The 20,755-nt window shown below is 41.4% G+C and overlaps 2 protein-coding genes across 5 annotated transcripts in view; both read left to right on the top strand.

The window, feature by feature from the left end:
- The first annotated feature begins 2,563 nt into the window (after nucleotides 1–2,563).
- Nucleotides 2,564–15,027, top strand: rnpepl1 (arginyl aminopeptidase like 1). Its single transcript, XM_030766235.1, has 11 exons — nucleotides 2,564–3,025; nucleotides 3,998–4,138; nucleotides 4,551–4,702; nucleotides 5,115–5,231; nucleotides 6,017–6,252; nucleotides 6,679–6,792; nucleotides 7,274–7,386; nucleotides 7,596–7,704; nucleotides 7,891–8,115; nucleotides 10,991–11,133; nucleotides 14,363–15,027. Exons 1-11 carry the CDS (start codon nucleotides 2,564–2,566, stop codon nucleotides 14,627–14,629), a joined length of 2,079 nt encoding a protein of 692 aa, XP_030622095.1. The 3' UTR covers nucleotides 14,630–15,027.
- Nucleotides 15,028–16,988: 1,961 nt separating this feature from the next.
- The window catches only part of dvl3b (dishevelled segment polarity protein 3b), a 26,667-nt gene continuing 22,900 nt past the window's right edge, over nucleotides 16,989–20,755 (top strand). For all 4 annotated transcript variants that reach the window (XM_030794435.1, XM_030794437.1, XM_030794436.1 and 1 more), the window contains exon 1: nucleotides 16,989–17,387. In XM_030794435.1, the coding sequence (XP_030650295.1) occupies nucleotides 17,227–17,387 (161 nt within the window). In that variant the 5' untranslated portion in view covers nucleotides 16,989–17,226. The remainder of the gene's footprint in view (nucleotides 17,388–20,755) is intronic.

Genomic DNA, 20,755 nt, shown 5'->3' on the forward strand with positions numbered 1-20,755 from the left:
CAGTTAAAAGAGTCTGAGCCACCAAACTGATAGTGCTTATTTTGAGTTCAACAGATTAAATCTGAATACATGTGGTTGTATTCGTGTAAACTGATCTGTTACATAGAGTATATATATACATATATATATATATATATATATATATATATATATATATATATATGATTCCATTTTCACTCTGAAGAGAGTAGTTATACAGAGTTAGTACTGTGACTCTGCAAGTGTACATAATGTATTGTCTTCTGTATATACACACGCACACACACAGAACTGATATAATCTACATAATAATTAACGGAACATTATTTTTGGGCAACCTCACTGTCTTGAGAAACTCAGTGATCATGTCGTGGTTTGTGACTTGACCTGTGAACTCTGGCATATGTCATGGCTCCACTGGCCTGAGGAGATTGGTTACATACTGGCTGTGGCCAGGATAGCACTGCATTATTGGGATTGTTCCGGAGAAACGGAGCTGCTCATTCTCTGTGTCTTTGTTTGACACACCAAGGGTAAAGTCTAACCCCAGCGAAGAGGCCTTGTACATTTTGACAGCCTAATTTTTTTGCCACTTCTTTGTATTTAGTGTATTTTTAATCACATTTTTTGTTTGTTACTGTTTATCAAGCACAATCTATGTGTCTACTTGGACCAATTCTTTTCTTTTTTTTGGGTCAGATTTTTTGACCAATATTATTGTTGCAGTGTTGGTCTGTCGCAGTTAAAACTGTGAAAAGGGATCCATACTGATCGGAAAAATTCCTGTATCAGGTGTAACGTCATCTGTGCTCTGTGTGATGGTTAAACAGCTGACGGACCCGTTTCTTCAAGCAAGCCTGCCCTCAGAATGTTTATCCGTTTGTTGTTTCTGTTTACTTTTCAGAGCCTTAGCATGGCCTATCAATTGCCTTGTGTATGGGTGAGATAAATAGAGGAGGGAATAGTCTCCTCAAGGTGTCAATAAAGTTATTTTAGATTTATTTCCCTGGTGTCTGTGCATTTGTGCGATTTGTATGGGAGTCCTTGTGGAAGAGGACATTGATGGATTTTAAGGGAATATGAAACTCGAGTGACATTCAAGCCCAGGTCTCTGGAGTAGGAGATGAGCCAAGAAACACCACAAGGTTATTCCGTCTCAGAATTACTCAGACAGCATTATACAACCTCTCTCTGTCTCTCTCTCCCAGCCTTGATCTCTTTTTTTCTCTCTCGTAAAATGCACAACTGGATCCTCAAATAATATATAACGTCATTGGATCAGCCTTTCACTGTTTTCGCCATTAGTTTCATTGCAATAAATAACAACAACAACAAACAGAAAAACCTCGTGACACTGACACCTCCAGATCAACGTCGTTTCAACACTTTGTGGTCATGTATCCAAAGTATGTACACATATACATTTAGAACTAGGAAAACAAGAGCTATATGTGACGAGAAGCTAATCTATAGTGATGATCTAAACGATTCCGACGCTTTAACAACACGGAATGTTTGCATTCTCGAGGCAAATGTCATTAGAGTGACCTTAACAACATTGCGGCTTCACTTGCTGGTGTATTCTGAGAAAACGCGACATCATGCGTTGCTAGCGCGTAATTGCCCATACCGTACTGAGCAACCACTGGCGAACCGGCTTTTTGCTGTAGCCCATACCTTTCATGCAACTCCTGTTTTCCGTAATGGGGTCAAGAACATGGTTTCCCAGATGATGGGGAATTAGCCTTGAGATCACACATTGTGTAATCGTGTTTCCGGCCTGAACGTGTAAAACGAGCTTCATTTATATAGTCACATTGTAACACTATGTAGGCTATTTCCTCATATAATATACCGGGTTACTGCAACAGAAACATAGTTATTTTTGTGTAGACTGATGCGTCCTTTTTCCAGTACGCATAGAGGTTTTCTGCTTTATGATATAATTGTATTTACGCTATGTTTCATATGTTAGTTATCGTGTGTTGATATATGTGTTCTAGAGGTGCAAGCGAGCCGGGACCGATCTAACCTGGGTCGCCTCTCCAGCGCCCCCATAGAAGCTCGAAAACTTTGCTCTCTCGAAGTGATTTCCTCCCCTGTTTTTACTTCCTGTTTTCTAAGGGAGTCACTTAGCTCAGCTTATTTCATATCGGCTTTTCTCCGCGTCTAACCATTTCTCTATAATCTGTGTAAGGTTATTGATTCTTTGTGACAACCAGTTCACTTTGAAGCCGCCCGAACACTCGCTTATATTTCTACTTTTGATGGAGGGAATGCTTAACACACTTTTATCTACGGACCCGATGGATTTTACGTAGTTTTGTTTGGTTACTTTTTATGTTGATCGCCTCAAGTTTGGTTATTACACATTAGGTTTTCTTTTTTTCTTTTTGCTCTCCTACTTTGCAAGCTGTCCATTCTCGGCCACTCCTTGGTTGCAAAGTAACAAACTAGCCAGTTGGTAGCTTGGAATTTCTCCGCCGCTGAATCTTAGTTTATACCGAGTGTTTTGAATTGTAAATACGCTTTTAATGTCACGGCTGTCTTGTATTTTTTAATTAATTTATTTCTGGAAGTTACCATGGCCGAGTTACAGCGAACAACGCTGTGTTGCTGTCGGAAAGTGCTAACGGTGCCCAGTAAGTCATGTGAAGGCGGCCGGGGTATAGGACATTGTCGCTTGGTCGACGTTGCCTCAGCGTCCAACTTCCACAGCTTTAAACTTCGACACTTCCATCTCGATCTCCACATAAACTTTGCCGTTAAGAGGATGACTGGGTGGCAAGTCCTTGAACTCGTCCCGATCCAACCGGGAGTACAAGCCCTCATTTTGGACACGCACCCGTCTTTACTTATCCATTCCATTGACTGCAAGGTGCCCGGTTCATCCGGTGCTCCCGATATTTTCCTCTCGCTAACTTACCATGTGGATCCATTCACCGACTACGGTTCGTCTCTAAATATAAGCCTTCCAGCCACTGTGATCCGGCCGCACCGGGCTTTCCAGATCACCATCCGCTACACAACGACTGACGGCCCTGCGGTAAGGTCATGTCGGTGACAGTTGTGTTTCGCTAACAAAATGACATTGATGCTTGCTAATAATAAACACAATGGCACGTGGCCATTGTTTGTAGGGAGTCTAGCCATGGATGCATTTTCCATGCCTGTTTCCAAAAAAAGATCCGAGAGGAACCGGGTAATATAGTTACACCTAGATAATATAGTTATTATCTAGCCTTACACTGGATCGCTTGTGTCTGTTTTGGAAGAGAAGATTTCAAAAGGGCGCTGAATGTAGCAATAAGATAATATAAAATACACTAATATATATGTTTTCCATCTCATTTGAAACAACATTCTGTCTGTTAACATCAAGTATCATGGTATATCTTGGTTTGAGTCCGATACGGTTTGCGTTATACAGTTTGATAAGATTGACCATACTGACTCTCACAGATTGGACGTATCTTATTGAATGGATAGCCGAAAACTGATCTGACAGCCATCCGCGATTTTGACTACATGAGCACATTCCTAGACAGTGTGTCAACATATTGTGCTCTCTCTCTCTCTTAAACAGACGATGTCCATCCTCTAAATAGCATTGTTTGCGTGTTTGTTTTTACCCATGATGACAGATTTCACACCTGTCTGCACCATCACATATTGAAGGGGAAAAGATCAAAGAGATAGGTTGTAGCAGATGTGCCTTTTTGAGAAACCTGTTTGCTTTTTTGTGGTGCGCACCTAGGAGAAAGCGTGTTAAAAACCTAGTTTCAGAACAACAAGTGTCATTCTCTCAGGTGGAACACTGAAGATCTGTATTGCACTGCACCTTTCTCTGGCTTTAATAGCATAGAATAAAAGTTGAGAACTTTCTAACTGATCGTACCTCATTCTGTTCTTGGTTCTAACCCTTTTTTTATTGTTCTGAGAACCAAGCTCTGTATTTTTTTTTCATACCCTCTCTCTTCCTCCTCCCCTTCACTATCTCTCTTATCTCCTGGGTCAGATTTGGTGGCTGGATGCCGAGCTGACATGTGGGCAGACCCGTCCGTTGGTTTTCACTCAGGGCCACTCAGTGTGTAATCGTTCCTTCTTCCCCTGTTTCGACACACCAGCTGTGAAGAGCACGTATTCAGCCACAGTCCGAGTAAGACAGCAACCTCAATGACCAACACGATCATTTTTTTTCTGTGTTTGTCTGTCCTAATCTTAATCCCACCACTTCTCTCATGTTCCCCTTTTTCACATGTAGGTGAGAGAAAATCTCCTTGTAACAGTCTTGTTCTGGTGGTTACTTACCTCCTGTTTTGTTTTTCTCATTCTCTCTCTGTCTCTCTCTCTCTTTACAGTCATCGATCAATTTGTTTTGCCTCTGTCTCATCTTGTTTTAAAAATATGTAGATGTTTGTGTTCTTTGTATTATAGTTTCTTTAAAGTCTCTCTTATTGTGTCTCTGAGACATATTGAGCCGCACTATATAATCTCGTCTTCATCCGTGTGTGTCCCTGTCCCTGTCCCTGTCCCTGTCCGCGCTCATGTCTGTGTCTGTTTGCCTGAAGGTTCCGGAGGGTGTGACAGTGTTGATGAGTGCGTCCAGAAGTGCGTACTCGAAGCAGGACAGGGTGTTCCAGTTCTCCATGGAGTTCCCAGTTCCAGCGTACCTGGTTGCTCTGGTTGCTGGCGACCTGCAGCACGCCGACATCGGCCCCAGGTAAACCCCGACTGGGGTGGGAAGGGACCAGAGAGGACACTAAACATGTCATAGACAAGGACCGTGGCAGTGGAGTGTGTTTATTATGTTTAATCATTACCCCACCTCTGCTCATCAGTTTTCTATTGTCTGAACACTCAGCCTGGTTTCTGGGAATTGCTGAAGGATTCTGTCTGGGTAACGGCTCATTAACCTGTCTTCCTTAACTGAGTCATTAAAGTTGGCATGAAATCTTGGTTACATCAACCCTGTCCACAATGAGATCAGCCTTCATTCAACAGAAGTGTATCTCACATCAGGTGTTTGAAAGAGAATCAGTTGAGCTTTCAGGAAGAAACAGTTGTTATTAGGCAATCTATAAGACTAATCTGTTTCTCTCACACACTCTCTCTCTCTCTCTCTCTGCCATCAGGAGTCGCGTGTGGGCAGAGCCCTGTATACTGACCTATGCAGTCAGTAAGCTAGGGGGCAGTGTGGAGCGCTGGTTGGCTGTGGCAGAGAACCTGTTTGGCCCTTATGTCTGGGGAAGGTCAGTCCTTTAATTAATCCCTTCTCTATTGAAATTTCTGTAACCATCACCTCTGTTACCAGACTCCATTTACACCTCTATAACCGTCACCTCTGTTACCACACTCCATTAACACCTTCAGAACTGTCATCTCTGATACCACACTCCATTAACATCTCTATAACCATCATCTCTGTCACAAGACACCATTAATACCTCTATGACCATTATCTATGTTACCACATTCCATTAACACTCTATAACCATAACCTCTATTACCAGAATCCATTACCGTCTATCTGTCATCACTGTTACCAGAATTCCCATTAATTGAGTCTGATAGCAGTGATGATGGTTATCTAGGTGCTGAATGACATCTGTTAACATGACCAACATCATTATTACCAGACCCAATAATGTCTTAAATAGAGAGGCATCACTATTGCCAGACTCAGTAGAACCAGCCTCTAAAACACTCATCACTTTTATCAGTTTATTGGCATTGGGCATTAATATACTGGTATCCAGAATCAGCTTTGGTATTGACCCCAACATCAGGCATCAGTTGGACCATGGTGTTTGACTGGTCTTGTCACCAGTCACCTTCCTGTCATTTATTTACTGTCTATATGGGAGAAATTGAAGCTTCATTGGTGGTACTGTTAACTTACTGTTAAGTCACACATACTGCTAACAGAGTGACTAATAGTGTTTTAATTTAAACATTCTCTCTCTCTCTGTCTTTCTTTTTCCCTCTTTGTTTCGCTCTCTCTCTCTCTTTCTCTCTCTCTCGTTGGTCTCATTAGGTATGACATTGTATTCCTGCCTCCCTCTTTTCCCATTGTTGCCATGGAGAACCCCTGCCTTACTTTCATCATCTCCTCTATCCTGGAGAGTCGGGAGTTTCTGCTGATTGATGTCATACATGAGATTGCTCATGGTTGGTTTGGTAACGCCGTCACAAATGCAACCTGGGAGGAGATGTGGCTTAGTGAGGGACTGGCCACGTATGCACAGAGACGCATCACTACTGAGGCCTACGGTACACACACACACACACACACATAAACAAACCAAAAAACCATAGACCTGTAGTCTGCACATACACACAACACACTTATTCACACATGAATCCGCACAAGACAAATTGTGATTTCAGACTCACACAGACCCTCATCACTACCAGGACCACAAGTTTGGTTTTTATTTGTTTTGTTACTGATTCCTGCCCTCACAGAGAACAGCATACTATCTACAGCATACTATCTAATTAAGACTAGCTTTCTCCAAAGCTGAAAGCATTTGAGCTCATTCCAAAAAACATTAGAGACTTACCTTGCACATCTGCATGTTCTTTAACACAGAGAAGCACTTCTACACAGGCCTATGTCTGTGTTAGTGTAATACAAACACTCCTGATTCTCTTCTCTTCTCCTCACCTGACTCCCTTTTCCACGCCTGCTCTCAGGAGAGGCCTTTACCTGTTTGGAGACAGTGTTTCGTCTGGACGCGCTTCACAGACAAATGCGTCTCCTTGGAGACAACAACCCAGTGAGCAAGCTTCAGGCTAAGTTTGAGCCAGGTACAAAGTCATATAATCTCTCTCTGTCACACACACACACACACACACACGTATAATGAAGCACAACCTGGAGAGATCTCATCCATATTTGGAACATCCTCATTAATTAGGAACAGCTTGAGGCAGAGAAGACCCATGAAAACAAACAAACAATTGAACTAAAGAGAATCCAGGCTGTTTGTGGAAAATACACACATGATTTGTCACAACTGAGAGTGCAGGAGAAAGAGGCCTGGAAAGAGGAAGACTGGAAATCTGGAAAAGACATTAGTGTCTGTGAGACTGAGAGAACAGCAGTCAATCTCTCTGTGAACAGAAGCACATATATCTAAGTTGTTTTGCTCAAAGGGAAGCTGTTAGATACCTTTTGTGATTTGAGATGTGTTGTATCTAAATGAAAAACATATTTCTTCTTTAATTTCTCTCTCTCTCTCTCTCTCTCTCTCTCTCTGGCACTCTGTGTGTGTATGTTCTTTGATAGGTGTGAACCCCAGCAGTCTAATGAACTTGTTTACGTATGAGAAAGGTTTTTGTTTTGTTTCTTACCTCTCTCAATTATGTGGTGACATCAAGAGGTTTGACAGCTTCCTCAGGGTAAGACAGTCATATGATTCTTAGAAATCACACACACACACACATACCCAGACACATACACACACAACACAACACACAACAAAGCACACACTTTTTCTCACACACACATCACATACCAACACATGCTGACCATAATTCAAATGCTTTTTCACGCTGAGGTAGGCAGTTGCTGTTTCCATTTCTGATCGCCGTTAATCTGAATCCTTTAGGCATACATTGAGCAGTTTAAGTTTAGCAGCGTGGTAGCCCAGGACCTGCTGGATTTCTTCTTGGGTTTCTTTCCGGAGCTGAGGGCGGGATGTGTGGAGCAGAGAGAGGGTGAGTGGGCCTGCTGTCCTGTCTGAGGCCTGAGCACTGTTAAGTCTGACACGCCACAGGGGGTCACAACAACATTAGCTGAGTGCAAGATTGGAAGCCAAACAAACTGAAACCTGATGCCAATCTCCCCCCCCCCCCCCCCCCCCCCCCCCCCCCCCCCCCCTCACTCCCTTGGTTTCCTGACAGGGCTGGAGTTTGAGCGCTGGCTAAATGACTGTGGACCCCCTCTGTGTGAGCCGGACCTGTCGGCCGGCGGGATCCTGACCGACCCAGTTCAGAGGTTGTGTGAACTCTGGGGTACAGACGCCCGGGATTCCCAGGCCATTGCGACCTTTGACCTCTCCACTTGGAGTACCTTCCAAACTGTGCTCTTCTTAGACAGACTACTAGACCGATCACCCCTGCCTCAAGGTATGCTAAAGTCACACCTCCCAACCAATCACAGCAGATGATGTCTGAAATGAGATCTGTGATTGGATTGTTGTAGCTGTCTGCAGTTCAGAATCTGTTTGGCCTGGCTGTGTACACATTGCCATTACACTACGGCCCTGTTTACACCTTGCATTAAGATCCGATTTTGGTGATCCGATCACAAGTGGACAGCTCAAAAGTACAGGTGGAAACGCATCCAATTCGCATTGAGGTCGCGTGGAGATCCGATCACTCAGACCACATTCGGAGGTGGTCTGGACGCATATGACCACATTCTTATAGCAGTGTAAACACGAATGTGAACTCGACCACGTTGAATGACCACCTACTCAACTGACGTCTTCTGCTTACGTGGAAGTACAAACTCATTCGCGTATGTACACATTAGCTCGCCAATGGCCTCATATTAAAGTGCGACAACAGGCAACAACAGGTAAAATGGATATAGTTTTGATTTCTTCTTCTTCTTTTAATTTCCGACAGACTAGGCACGGGAAGTACATTGATGCTTCCCGCCAATTAAAAACAACAACATTTAACGTGAAAAAGCGTTAAATGTGGCTTAATGTTCCAAACGTGGCTTAATGTTCCAAAACTGCGATAAATGATCATCAAATTTCTCTCGGTCATCTCTTGTTAGAAACGCCTCCTCCTGTCAAAAAAGCACAATCGAAATCCTAGGAGTATGGTCGTTATCTCACGTGAAGCGTTTTCCTCCCATTATAAGGAAACAGCTTAACGTGCCCTAATGTCCCAAAACAGCAATCAGTGATCACCAAATTTGTCTGACATCTCAAATGTCATAAGTACTATCTCCAATCAAAAAAGCAAAAGTTAAAATTCAGTGTAAGGGGTAACGTGTTTATTTGCATATAGCGCGGGGAAGTGAGATCCGATCTCAAGTGGTCGCTCGAGACAACGGATTCTAAAGCCAGATGTGAACGGACGTATTTAGAGCTGTCCACTTGTGATCGGATCACCAAAATCAGATCTTAATTCAAGAGGTAAACAGGGCCTACTATGCACAGTATGAATGGAAAATACATTTTCCAACTTCAGAAGGCTTGATCTGAAGGACTCTGAGTTCTTTCTTGTGACAGTCTATCTTCTGGTCTAGGCAGGTTTGTCTGTATCAGGTTTCTTATCTTTGGGCGAGATCCAAAACTGAGGCTTTGGTTCTCCTTTGCCACTTAAATAGTAAATTGATGTACCTGTCCATGATGGAAAAAAAATTAAATATTATACAAATAAAAATAAAAATTATACGATTTCTCTCTGTGTAGGGCTTTAGCGATCCACTCAGTAATAAGATCCTATAATGTATTTATTAAAAGATGAAGTATAGGATTAATCTTGTAATTTTAATCTAGTAATCTGTTAATTGGCAGGTTTACTCCACATCACTCTATTTATGCTGGTTGATGAAAGCCTGTGCTCCCTTCACCCTGTTGGCCTATAAAAAACAGTGGTTGTCACTGAGGGTAATTTTAATGTCACAGGCCCAGTTGTTCAGAAGTAATCTAATCGGATTTCAGCTATCGGATTGGATCAAATCTTGAAAATGGGTTGTTCAAAAGAAAAAAAAAAGATTCTGAAATGGGGTTAGATCATGTAATCCAATCTTGGTTTTGATCTGGATCAAATCTTCAGTATGTGTTGTTCAAACTTTTTAGTAGGAATGGGATATCATCCCAAAAGTCAGTATTATCCTGATCCTAGCAGAAGAGTGGATTCAGTACGGATTTCAGGAACAAAATGTAATAAACTTTAAAACTGGTCAAATAATACAACATTTGTATCATGTAGTATATGTACATTTATTTATATTTTGCACTTGACTTGTTTAACCGTTGCATTGATAAAGTAGATAAAGTAGACATTAGGCTACCTATTAGGTTAACTGCCTAAGCACAACAAAGTTTAAAAAAAAAAAGGGGGGGGGTTGTACCCATAAAATAATCTCCCAAACCACTGTCAGTATCAAGCAAAAATAATATATTTAATTTTAACTGTCATTTATCACTGTATATTAATTAGAATGGCACAATCATCAGAGATGAACTAGTCAAAAGTAGTTTCTAAGAATTGCATCCCTTATTACATGTCCAGTGATTTTCTCATTCTTTATATTGTTAACTGTTGGAAATTTATCCTTTTTATGATTTTAAAACACCTTTTCAAAAAATCCATGGTGTATTTCTGAATAATGTATATTGGTTTGTTTTTATTTATTTGTTGTAGGTCAGATGAGGGGTCTGACTGTTTAAAAGAAATTGAAAATGGAAGGGGGTGTATGTATTGTTTTATTGTGCTGTTTTCTGTCTCCTCAAATAAGGTGACCCCACACAAGCTATTCTACCTGTTGTTCTTTACATGGTTAAGAGTCTATTGTGATATGTAGTCCCATTTAGAGCACTGGTAATCCAGGTTTGGTAATCTGGAAAATTTTGTATCTGGATCAGGGTGATCCAATCCAATGTTGCTTTGAAAAACCGGCACAAAAGTAAGGTGGATGACCTGATCCTGGATAGCAAAACATGGGATTTCCAAATCCAGATCATTCTGATCCAGATTAAATTTTTTGAACAACTGGGCCACAGTGCTTTGGCTCAGAGAGGAAAAACTGTTTACCTTCACATCTCTCTGTCTAATGCTTACTTATTGGTCTGTCTGAAAATTGCTTAACTATTGGCGTGTCTGAAAAATGTTCGCTCATTGGTTTCTCTGAACACTACTTTTGGTCTGTCTGTCTGTAAACTGTTTACCCATTGGTCTGGCTTTGAAAACTGTTAACCTGTTGATCGGTGTGTCTCAAAACCATTAACTTATTGGTTTGTGTGTCTCAAAATGGCAGAGATGATGAGTCACCTGTCGAGCTGCTACTCTGCGCTGTTGGATGGTATGAATGCAGAGGTGCGAATCCGCTGGCTGCAGATTGTGGTTCGCAACAGTTTCTACCCCGACCTGCCACGTGTCCGCAGTTTTCTGTACAAACATGTGAGTGCAACGTGTGTGTGTGTGTGTGTGTGTGTGTGTGTGTGAAAGAAAATAGAAACAGATAATACAGAGAATGAGAGCGAAAGAAAGAGTGTAATTAATGTAAAAAAAAAAAATATATATATATATATATATATATATATATATATATATATATATATATATATATATATATATATATATATGTTAAGGGTTGCACAGAGTACTCGAACATTCGAGTACTCGAGCAGTTACATCAATTCTCGAGTTAAGTTATCGTCGAATACTCACTAATTGTGTAATGCTGCCTGTGCGCACTCAGTTTCCAGTTAGCCCTTGGTAAACAAGATGGAACGATGGCGACAGCATAAAAGGATGAATCGATTGTTGGTTTGCTTCATTGTTGTATTCCATTGTGCAAATTTTCTTTCCCAACTGCTGTTGTGATGAAATAAACGTGCAACATTTGTGTTGTCGACGGATTTCTCAAGAATAGCGCTAACATCGAGTCTGTCATATAATAGACAAGGCTACTAAACAAATTAATGTTGTTAAAAGGTAGGTGCAAGCAAATTTCACCAATTTCATTATTAAGTTTGTTAGGCTTACTGATGACCAGGCAAAAAACCAGCCGCTATATCTAAACACAATAAGAACATTTAAGACCGAAATAATTATGCGTTTTCAAATTTACACGGGTTTAACCCAGTATAGTGTGCACAACACGCTTTGTTGTTTAAGCGAGCTTTCTGTATTGGGCTACTGTAGAATGCTGGTAACAATAACGTTAAAATATAGTCGGTGTCATCCTTCTTCACAATTGCGTAAGGTTAGAACAAGTGTTATCTTCATGTCGTTAATTTTATGCTTTGCCCTATGCGCTGGGACCAGTCGCATTATAGTTGCATAGTCTTTTAATTGATGCCGCACCGCCACCACCACCACCACACCAAGTACTCGAATGATAAAATTATGCACTCATGCAACCCCTAATATATGTATATACTGAAGGTGTGACGGTTCTGAAACCAAGATCAAAACCGCAATACAAACGTCCACAGTCTCGTATCGCAGTTCCGGAAGACGGAACCGCGATATCCCCCCCCCCCCCCCCCCCCCCAACACCACCGCCGAGTCGCTGCCACCACTGCAGGTGCAGCCTGTTGAGCTCTCATTATGTTACTAATGTAACAAAATTCATATTTCATTTCACAATTAACACTATAACACATGCAAATCACAAAATTATTATTATATTTAAAGTTAGGGCAAGCTGTATATTTTGTATTAGGTGGGTAACGGTACACGTAATTGATGCAGGACGTTCGGTTCAGTGCGCGTTGTGATCCGAGTGAATACAGTCTAGCTTTAACCGCGCACTGTACGTGCATAGCTTTTTTTATGCTCTGATGATCAGTCGACCAAAATCGTAGCGAATAAAGTAATACTTGACAAGATACGGTGTGCCCTCTCTTCTACATTTCTGTATGCGGAACTAAAATTAAAAACTCAGCTTCTTCTTCGATTCCATAACAGAGCCATAACTTAGTTCAACAATGCAGCCACTTTAGTATGGCAACCGCAAAGTTGGAGCTTCAGGACCCTCCCGTATCCTTCAGGTCTCCTGTTTGGGAACATTTTGGTTTTCCAGTGAGCTACAGCAGGGCAAAGACAAGTGGATAAGACGAAGGCAGCGTGCCAGCATTGTTCAATTGAAATCGGGTATGTTGCTGGCAGTATGTTGAACATGATTACTCATTTGAGACGGCATCATCCAAATGTGAATGTCACCGGTACAAGGAAAAAACAGAGTGGAGTGCAAACTGGAAATTATGGCCAGTTTGCCACGGTTTACAAGTTTGTACAAGTTTATAAGTTCACGAGTAAATTCATAATATATGAAAAGAAATTTCATGTTTTGCATGTCTCTTTTCACTTAGGTATGTACCAACCTGTGAATTTTGTGTACCGTTACACCCCTAGTATATATGACTGATAGAAAACAGAAATGTGAAAACGGAATTAGAAGGATGGGGAAGACTGACATGAGAAAGAGATTTGGTGGAAAGGCAGAAATTTCAAAATGAATAATAAAGTGAGTGAAGAAAGGAGGAATTGTTAGAGGAAAGGGAAGTTAAAACTGGTCTGAAATATTTGAACATGGAAATGGTGTTTTCGGCTGTACTACACAGAAGAAGAAGAGGGAAAAGTAGAAGAAGAAGAAAGAACACTCTTAAAACCTTCTACCCATTCCTCCAATGCCCGTTCGTGATGGTCTAACTTCAACCTTCATTCACGTTATCACAAAGAACTCTGCACAACACAGTAGAAAGGGAGGGAACTGCAGGTCCAATATTACATAAGCCTCTTGTCTTCCTCCGGGGTGCCAACCTCAGGCAGTGTGAATAATAGCATAACTCACGGTTTCAGTTCATCCTACTGACCCACCCAGTTCTCTCTGCAAGGGAAGGGCCATACCTCTGTAGGGTTTTGTTTTTTATTACGGGGCTGCTCTAGATCCTTTGAGTTGTCCTTTTTTTCTAAATGCCCTAAATTATGCACAGCCTGTTCTTTTCTCCGTCAATGATTAACCCCTTTTTGACGTCATTACCTTGTTCTGAATTTGACCCATATGTGTTGTGAACCAGTCAGACTGGATAAGACCAGCTTCTTCCTTGGAAAGAGAAGACCTGTCCCATACTGTGAGTGACAGGGACACACATACATACACACACACACACACAGTCAGCCCTGTGTGTAAAACTGGAGGAAATCTGAAGCACCACTTAACAGGAATTGCCTGTCACTATCTGATGGTTTATTCAGGCATATCTGAGGGGCTAATGAGATTCTTTGATTATGAGGCAAAGTGGAGATCATTAAAACACATGTTTCTACTCTTCTTTTCATTTACTTCTCTCTAGGACATTTAGGCATTAACCGCTGTTCTGCCCACAGAAGTTGACAAATGCAATTTTTATTGTTGTTTTTTTTTCTTTCACACTGCTTTTTTGTCTCTCTGATGATTGCTGTCTTATGTAAGTGTTTCAGTACAAGGAAAAGGAAAAAGCAGGAAAATCAGGCAGAACAGTTTCAGGAAGACAGTCACTGCTGTTACGTAAAGTGTGTCACTCATCTTCACTTCTTGACACTCCTGACCTGTTAGGGAGACGAACATATTTTGAATTTTCTCTTGTCTGTTTCGTCTTTTCATTAATTTCTCTGTCTCTATCTCTTACTCTCTCTCCAGACATCTCGTATGTACACAGTGCCATTGTATGAAGACCTCTGTGGAGGTGTGTTAAAGTGTTTTGCAGTGGAGGTATTCTATGAGACCCAAGCCCGTTTACACCCAAACCTGCGGCGCACACTCCAGCAAATCCTGTTCCAGACAAATGCTGTGACCGCCAACACCGCCCCGCCTATCATCACCAGCTCGTCGGCCTCTAGCCCCACCCCCGGTGACCCACCAACCAATGGGACCATCGCCCTGCGAGACGTCAACGTGTCAGCGTGAGAGCCTGGCGACACTGTGAGAGACATATGGAAAAACTGAAGGAAAAAAAGAGGAGTGATGAATAAGGAGAGATGGAACTGGACAGGACTTGAATAGACTGGTGTAGCTGTAAGACTGGACAGTGAAGTGCATTAGAATAACCAGCCTTTTCCATTCATACACTTGCATACGCATTCAGCAACACTGGGTTCTCTATTTAAAAACGAAGACTGATTCTCAATATGCTAAAACTGTGGAAGCTGCTCATGTCATAGGGGAAAGAGACCTCGCTAGACTGCTCTGTTAGAACCACGACCCAAGTGTTTCTCTATGTGTGTGTGTGCGTGTGTGTGTAGCTGAATGTGTATTATGGAAACAGATTGCTATCTGTAGCCTGTATTCACATTTATACGTGTGTGTGTGTGTGTGTGTGTGTGTGCGCGCGCGCGCGCGCGCGCGGTCATGTACTTGTGCCTACCTGTGCATACACATGTGTGTTTGTTGTGTTTGTTTACTCTTGTATGCACAGGTTTTGAATGTTCTTTCTGCACCCTGGATCACTAATGAATGGCGCTGCAGGGCCAGGAAGCCCCTGGCCCTGCAGAGTCTGTTCCCAGGGCCTGGCCACTGGGCGGTCATCACAGTAAAGGACAGATCTGGAGGTTCAGGATCCTCTGGTTAGAGACAGTATTCTAGAGGAGAATCTGGAGCTGAAACCTGAACGCTACACTCTCCCGAATCTCCATGGATTAGACAGATAGTGTCCACATTTTGGTTTTTTGTTTGTGTGGGGGTTTTTTTTGGGGTTTTTTTTGGGACTGTTTTGTTTTCAGTACCTCAACTGGAATTCTTTTCCCCACGTGTCCTCTTGCTTGGTGCTAGCCCCTACAACCTGTCACCTCAGGTATTTATCTGTTAAGGCAGTAAAAAAGGGGCTTGGTGCCACATAGAAGCCTTTGACAAGCTTAGAAACACTGTGGAACTCTACTGAACACTGCTGCCTTCAGGTCCCCTAGGCTGTCAGTGAAATCTCCCTCAGCCCTACGGGGCAGCTACAATATCAATGTCCAGGATCCAGTCCAACGTCTCTCACACATAGGCCTGCTACTTCCGATGGACTGACGTAACTTTATGGTTAATCGTTAATATTAACTAAATCAAGGAAGGAAAAAAGAATGAAAGAAGAATTAATTATGTATCTAATTTGTGTGGGGGGTGGGTTGTCCATTCTGTTTGCGCTGGTTGATTCAGTTAAACGTTGATTGGACGATCGGTTGGCAGCGTTATGGGTTGAGCGTGTACTCGGCATAGAATTCATAATCAAAATCGCTGTAAGGGTTGTCATGGATTGTGTTTTGAAACTTGCGGAATTAGTTTTAAAATTGTTTTAATGATTGTCATTTCCAATTATTTCCATATTGTAAAACATTTTGACCTTTTTTAATGAATGTTCTTAGGTTTTACACGCTGTAACGTGACATTTAGCAGAGTAGAAGAGTGATAATTCCAATATTTGAGACAGCATTTGTCAGGGACTGGACTAGAGGCACAGGAGTGGGAGGAAGTAATAAGAGGCCTTACAACTGCACAGTGGGAGTCGAGGTTATTTTCAGTTCTGCAAACAATAAATGACTATAAAATGAGCAATTTGTCTACATATGGATTTGATTCGAACTTCTTTCATTTATTACCTGCTTTCCTGCAATTATTCCGTTACGACCAGCTCGAAGGGGCTTTGGCACAGTCAGTATACTTTTCTTAAAGAGCAACAAATTTTCTCGAATTTCGTTGTTGACTGGTCTGAAGAATTTTTTGTTAGCTTTGAGGTTTTTGTTGTATTTGGGTTTTTAAGGCCGCTAGAGGGCGCATAAATCGGCGCTCTGAAAAAAATTTAAGACGAGCAGTAACCGACACTGCCGTATGATGTCAAGGCCACCAAATTACAGGTGGGAGCACCGTTTGGATCTACGAAACGTGAACAGTTGAAGACGATGTAAAAGATACCAAGTACGATCACGTCTAGCCCAAATTACACGAGGGAGAAGAGATGGAAGATTTTTAAATTTCCTTTAATAAATGCAGTTATTATTTTTCTATTACTGACTTTTTCGTTTTTACAGATTTGGAATGAAATACCCTGTTCTTTCGAAATAAGAGATTAAGCTCAGACCTTTTTAAATCTCTCTGTGCAGTTCGATGCTCATTTTCGTTGATTCTCCTGCAGAGGGAGTTCCGTGGAAAATCGATAGGAGGGGCTGTCCGCACACATCGGTAGACAGCTGTTCCAAGGAACAGTGGGAAGCACTATTCATACGGACCACAGCTTGGGCCAGTCTCGTGAACAGCCCCATCTTATTATTTTAAATATTGGAGTTAAAAGAGTATTAGAAGCAAATGGCCATGACTGAGATTAAAGTTTAACCTAAAATACTGCCTTAACTGCATACAGCTGTTGTCTCGGGTGAGTCTGCAGCGCAACCAAAGCAAAAGGTTGTCGTCAACAGCCGGATTGGATCGAGTGAAAAGAAGGAGCCGTGAGCGCCGTGCCAGCACAAGGGAGGCTGTGACTGCGACTTGGGGCTGGATGTTCTCGGCCTTGCTCTCCCCAGCGGCCCGCCATGGGGGAGACCAAAATTATTTATCATCTCGACGACCAAGAGACTCCATATCTGGTCAAACTACCCATTCCGGCGGACCGCGTCACTCTTGCTGATTTCAAAAATGTCCTGAATAAGCCAAACTACAAATTTTTCTTCAAATCTATGGACGATGACTTCGGGTAAGATGACAATTAATGCAAACGGCATTGTTTGCTGCACCTCGTAAGACGTTTGACGTTGTCGTTTCCAGCCAGTTTTAAAAGGCAACAGTTTTATTATATTCTCCCAGTGCTGTTAATACAAAGCAGTGCTTAGGTTAGCTACTTTTGGGTGATTTTTAAACTTAATTTTTACTCTTGTGCTAAGATTTGTTGCTGTTGTGGAACCGGGACCCTTTCTGAAGTAAAACGATTTTTTGAACAATTGTTTATAGACAAAACATTGCCTTTTGCCATGGATGCATAGACTTAATATATCACAGTTTCTTTCATAGACCAATAGCGTCCATTTTGGAAATGGAGGACTCCTATATATGGTTATTGGCTGTGCGGAGAGAGGGGGCAGCCTTCCCGATAGCCTACTGTAAGAAGTCTGAGATTGTTCAGCGAGGAATTAAAGGTAGAGGAGGGGGCGTTTTTTCTGTTGGTGACACTTCAGGGGTCTCCACGGTTTCCAAGACTATCTAATAAAATGACAGTCAGTGAGACTGACTAAACAGTGTCACGTCGGCTCGTTAACAAGTTACGAATGACCAGAAAGCTTGGGTTCACCTCAGTGGGTGGTAGCCTACGTTGTGAGTTATACTGAAAAGTTGCCTACAACGATAGCGTGTTACAATATCACAGCCTGGATTTGAGACAAATGCTTTGTAACATCAGTTTAGTAAGAAAGATCCGTTTTCATTCTCAGCCCCTCTCCATCTAATCTAATTCTTGATAGCCTGTTATTGTCTTAGTTATTTTTATAAAATATGTTCGGGGTCCTCTATGCGTTGACAGGCTATGTTGTGACAAGCGTATGAAAATCAACTAGGCTATATAAAATTTAAATTTATCGCTCGTATTCACAGTAGAACCAGAAATCATTAATACGGAAACCGGATGATTATCTAAGCCATTTGGAAACTCTGTAACAGCAAAAATATTATGTCCGCGTGTACTTAGAGACACGAACTTAATGCCAGAATTGTTGTTAACCCATGGAGTGTCTTTTTCCTGAACACGTCATTTTTTTGTGAGCCCCCTACCCCAAACACACAGGACCTACAGTTCTTGCAAAACAAGACACACACGGTTTGGCGGTCCACAATGTGTCTTGGCCCGTTGTGCGTTGACCAAACCTGCTTTCCCAGGTGATTGGCTTGACATTGTTAGCAAACTCCCTCAAATCTGCCCTTTGCTCCATTCATTCACTCTCTAGGCCTAAATTGATCCTACTGGTCACTCAACCCAGTAAAACAGATACAGTTCAGATAGAAATTGTTAGACCTAATCAAGGGTTTCCAGTCAGCGCTGTATCGTAGACCAGACGCACTCAGTCAGGGAGGGGACTCACCAGAGCCACTTATTCTTCAGCCATATTGTTCCAATAAGATATCTAGAAGGGGTTTTTTTTGTTATCAAGAATCCATTTTTAATTTGTTTCAAATTGATAATTTACTCACTTGTGCATATATATTTCGAACAGAAGAGTACAAGTGAGCGAATGTTAGTTAAACCTCTCTCTCTCTTTCTCTTTCTGTCTCTCTCTCTCTCTCCTCCCCCCACACCCCCTCTCCCTCTGTGTTTTTCTGTGAATGGTGTTATTTATGATCACGTTAAAGCAGCACTAAACCTTTGGCCTCACACACCATCCAGTAACTCCTCACACACACAAACACACACACACAGTCTCTAATTAAATCCTGCACTAGCTGAGAGCTCTGCAAGCAATGCGCACATGCATAGGCTTTTGTCCCACCTGCCCTCTCCCTGCTTTGACTGTCTCTTTATACCTTAGCTTATACAGATATATCTCTTTCTCTCTCCATATATATATATATATATATATATATATATATATATATATATATATATATATATATATACACATATACATATATATATATATATATATATATATATATATATATATATATATATATATATATATATATATATGTGTGCATTTACGGCCACACTGTATAGATTGCTGACTCAGTGGCTGCCAGGAATAAGCGTAGATGACAAATCCCAGAATGCAACAAGAGTAGTGAGAGAGCATGGTATCAGAGATGAGCTCAACCCTGGTTCCAACTGACACATCACCTGTAAATCAATGAAAGACCCAGTGATGCTACTGCATTTCACCAGCATGTCTCCCCAGGACAGCACTGCAGACGCAAGGCTCTCTCTCTCTCTCTCTCACACACACACACACGCAAGCAAGCACGCACTCAAGTTCAGGGGCTCTGATAACTGAATTGTAGATAGCAAAGAGGAGGTGAAATGGAGTTAGAAGATAGATAGCACAGAAAGAGAAATGTATCAGTGACATACATACAGATGATAATAACATTTTGCGTCATAAATTGCACCTGTGTGACAGTGATATATATGTACAATAACAATATCACAGTACATTATAATTACAGTCCACCATAGTAACATATACATGCACACTAATAACACTACAGCCCACCATAATAACATATACATACACAATAATAACATTGCAGCCCATCATAATAATATATACATACACAATAATAACACTACAGCCCACCATAATAATATATACATACACAATAATAACACATACACACACAATAATAACATTACAGCCCGTCATAATAACACATACACACACAATAATAACATTACAGCCCACCATAATAACATATACACACACAATTATAACATTACAGCCCACCATAATAACATATACATACACAATAATAACACATACACACACAATAATAATAACATTACAGCCCATCATAATAACACATACACACACAATAATAACATTACAGCCCACAATAATAACACATACATACACAATAATAACATTACAGCCCATCATAATAACATATACATACACAATAACAATATTATAGTCAACCATGCTAACATATACACACACAATAATAATATTGTGCTAACGTAAACATACACAATAATAATATTTCAAGGGAAACTCTGAGTGAAACAGACAGTGGGTGTGCTGTGTTGCATGTCTGTGGGACGAGCCATTGAGTCAGAGTGTGAAGAGTATGTGATGAGCATTAAACAGCGATTACAGTCAGGTAACAATAGCAGGGTTGACTGAACAGATTTACTGTGGAAAGCTATAACCAAATGCGAATGCAAATGTTAATGTTCTGTGCAACTGAGAGGATTTAGTTCTCACGTGTGTGTGTGTGTGTGTGTTTGTATGTCATGGTCTAGCCCAACCATATGGCGTGCGTGTGTGTGTGTGTGTGTGTGTGCTTTGTGTGCTTGCTGTAAGCACAGAGATTCTCACCACCCTGGGGAACTCTCTCAAAGCAGCTGCACTGTAGCTATTG

The sequence above is a fragment of the Chanos chanos genome, chromosome 2 (genome assembly GCF_902362185.1).
Source record: "Chanos chanos chromosome 2, fChaCha1.1, whole genome shotgun sequence".
NCBI classification, from domain to species: Eukaryota; Metazoa; Chordata; class Actinopteri; order Gonorynchiformes; family Chanidae; genus Chanos; species Chanos chanos.

Coding starts and splice junctions, on each gene's coding strand:
- rnpepl1 (XM_030766235.1), top strand. CDS start 2,564: ATGGCCGAGTTACAGCGAACAACGCTGTGTTGCTGTCGGAAAGTGCTA. Junction 8,116..10,990: donor CCGATCACCCCTGCCTCAAG/GTATGCTAAAGT, acceptor TCAAAATGGCAG/AGATGATGAGTCACCTGTCG. Junction 11,134..14,362: donor GCAGTTTTCTGTACAAACAT/GTGAGTGCAACG, acceptor CTCTCTCTCCAG/ACATCTCGTATGTACACAGT.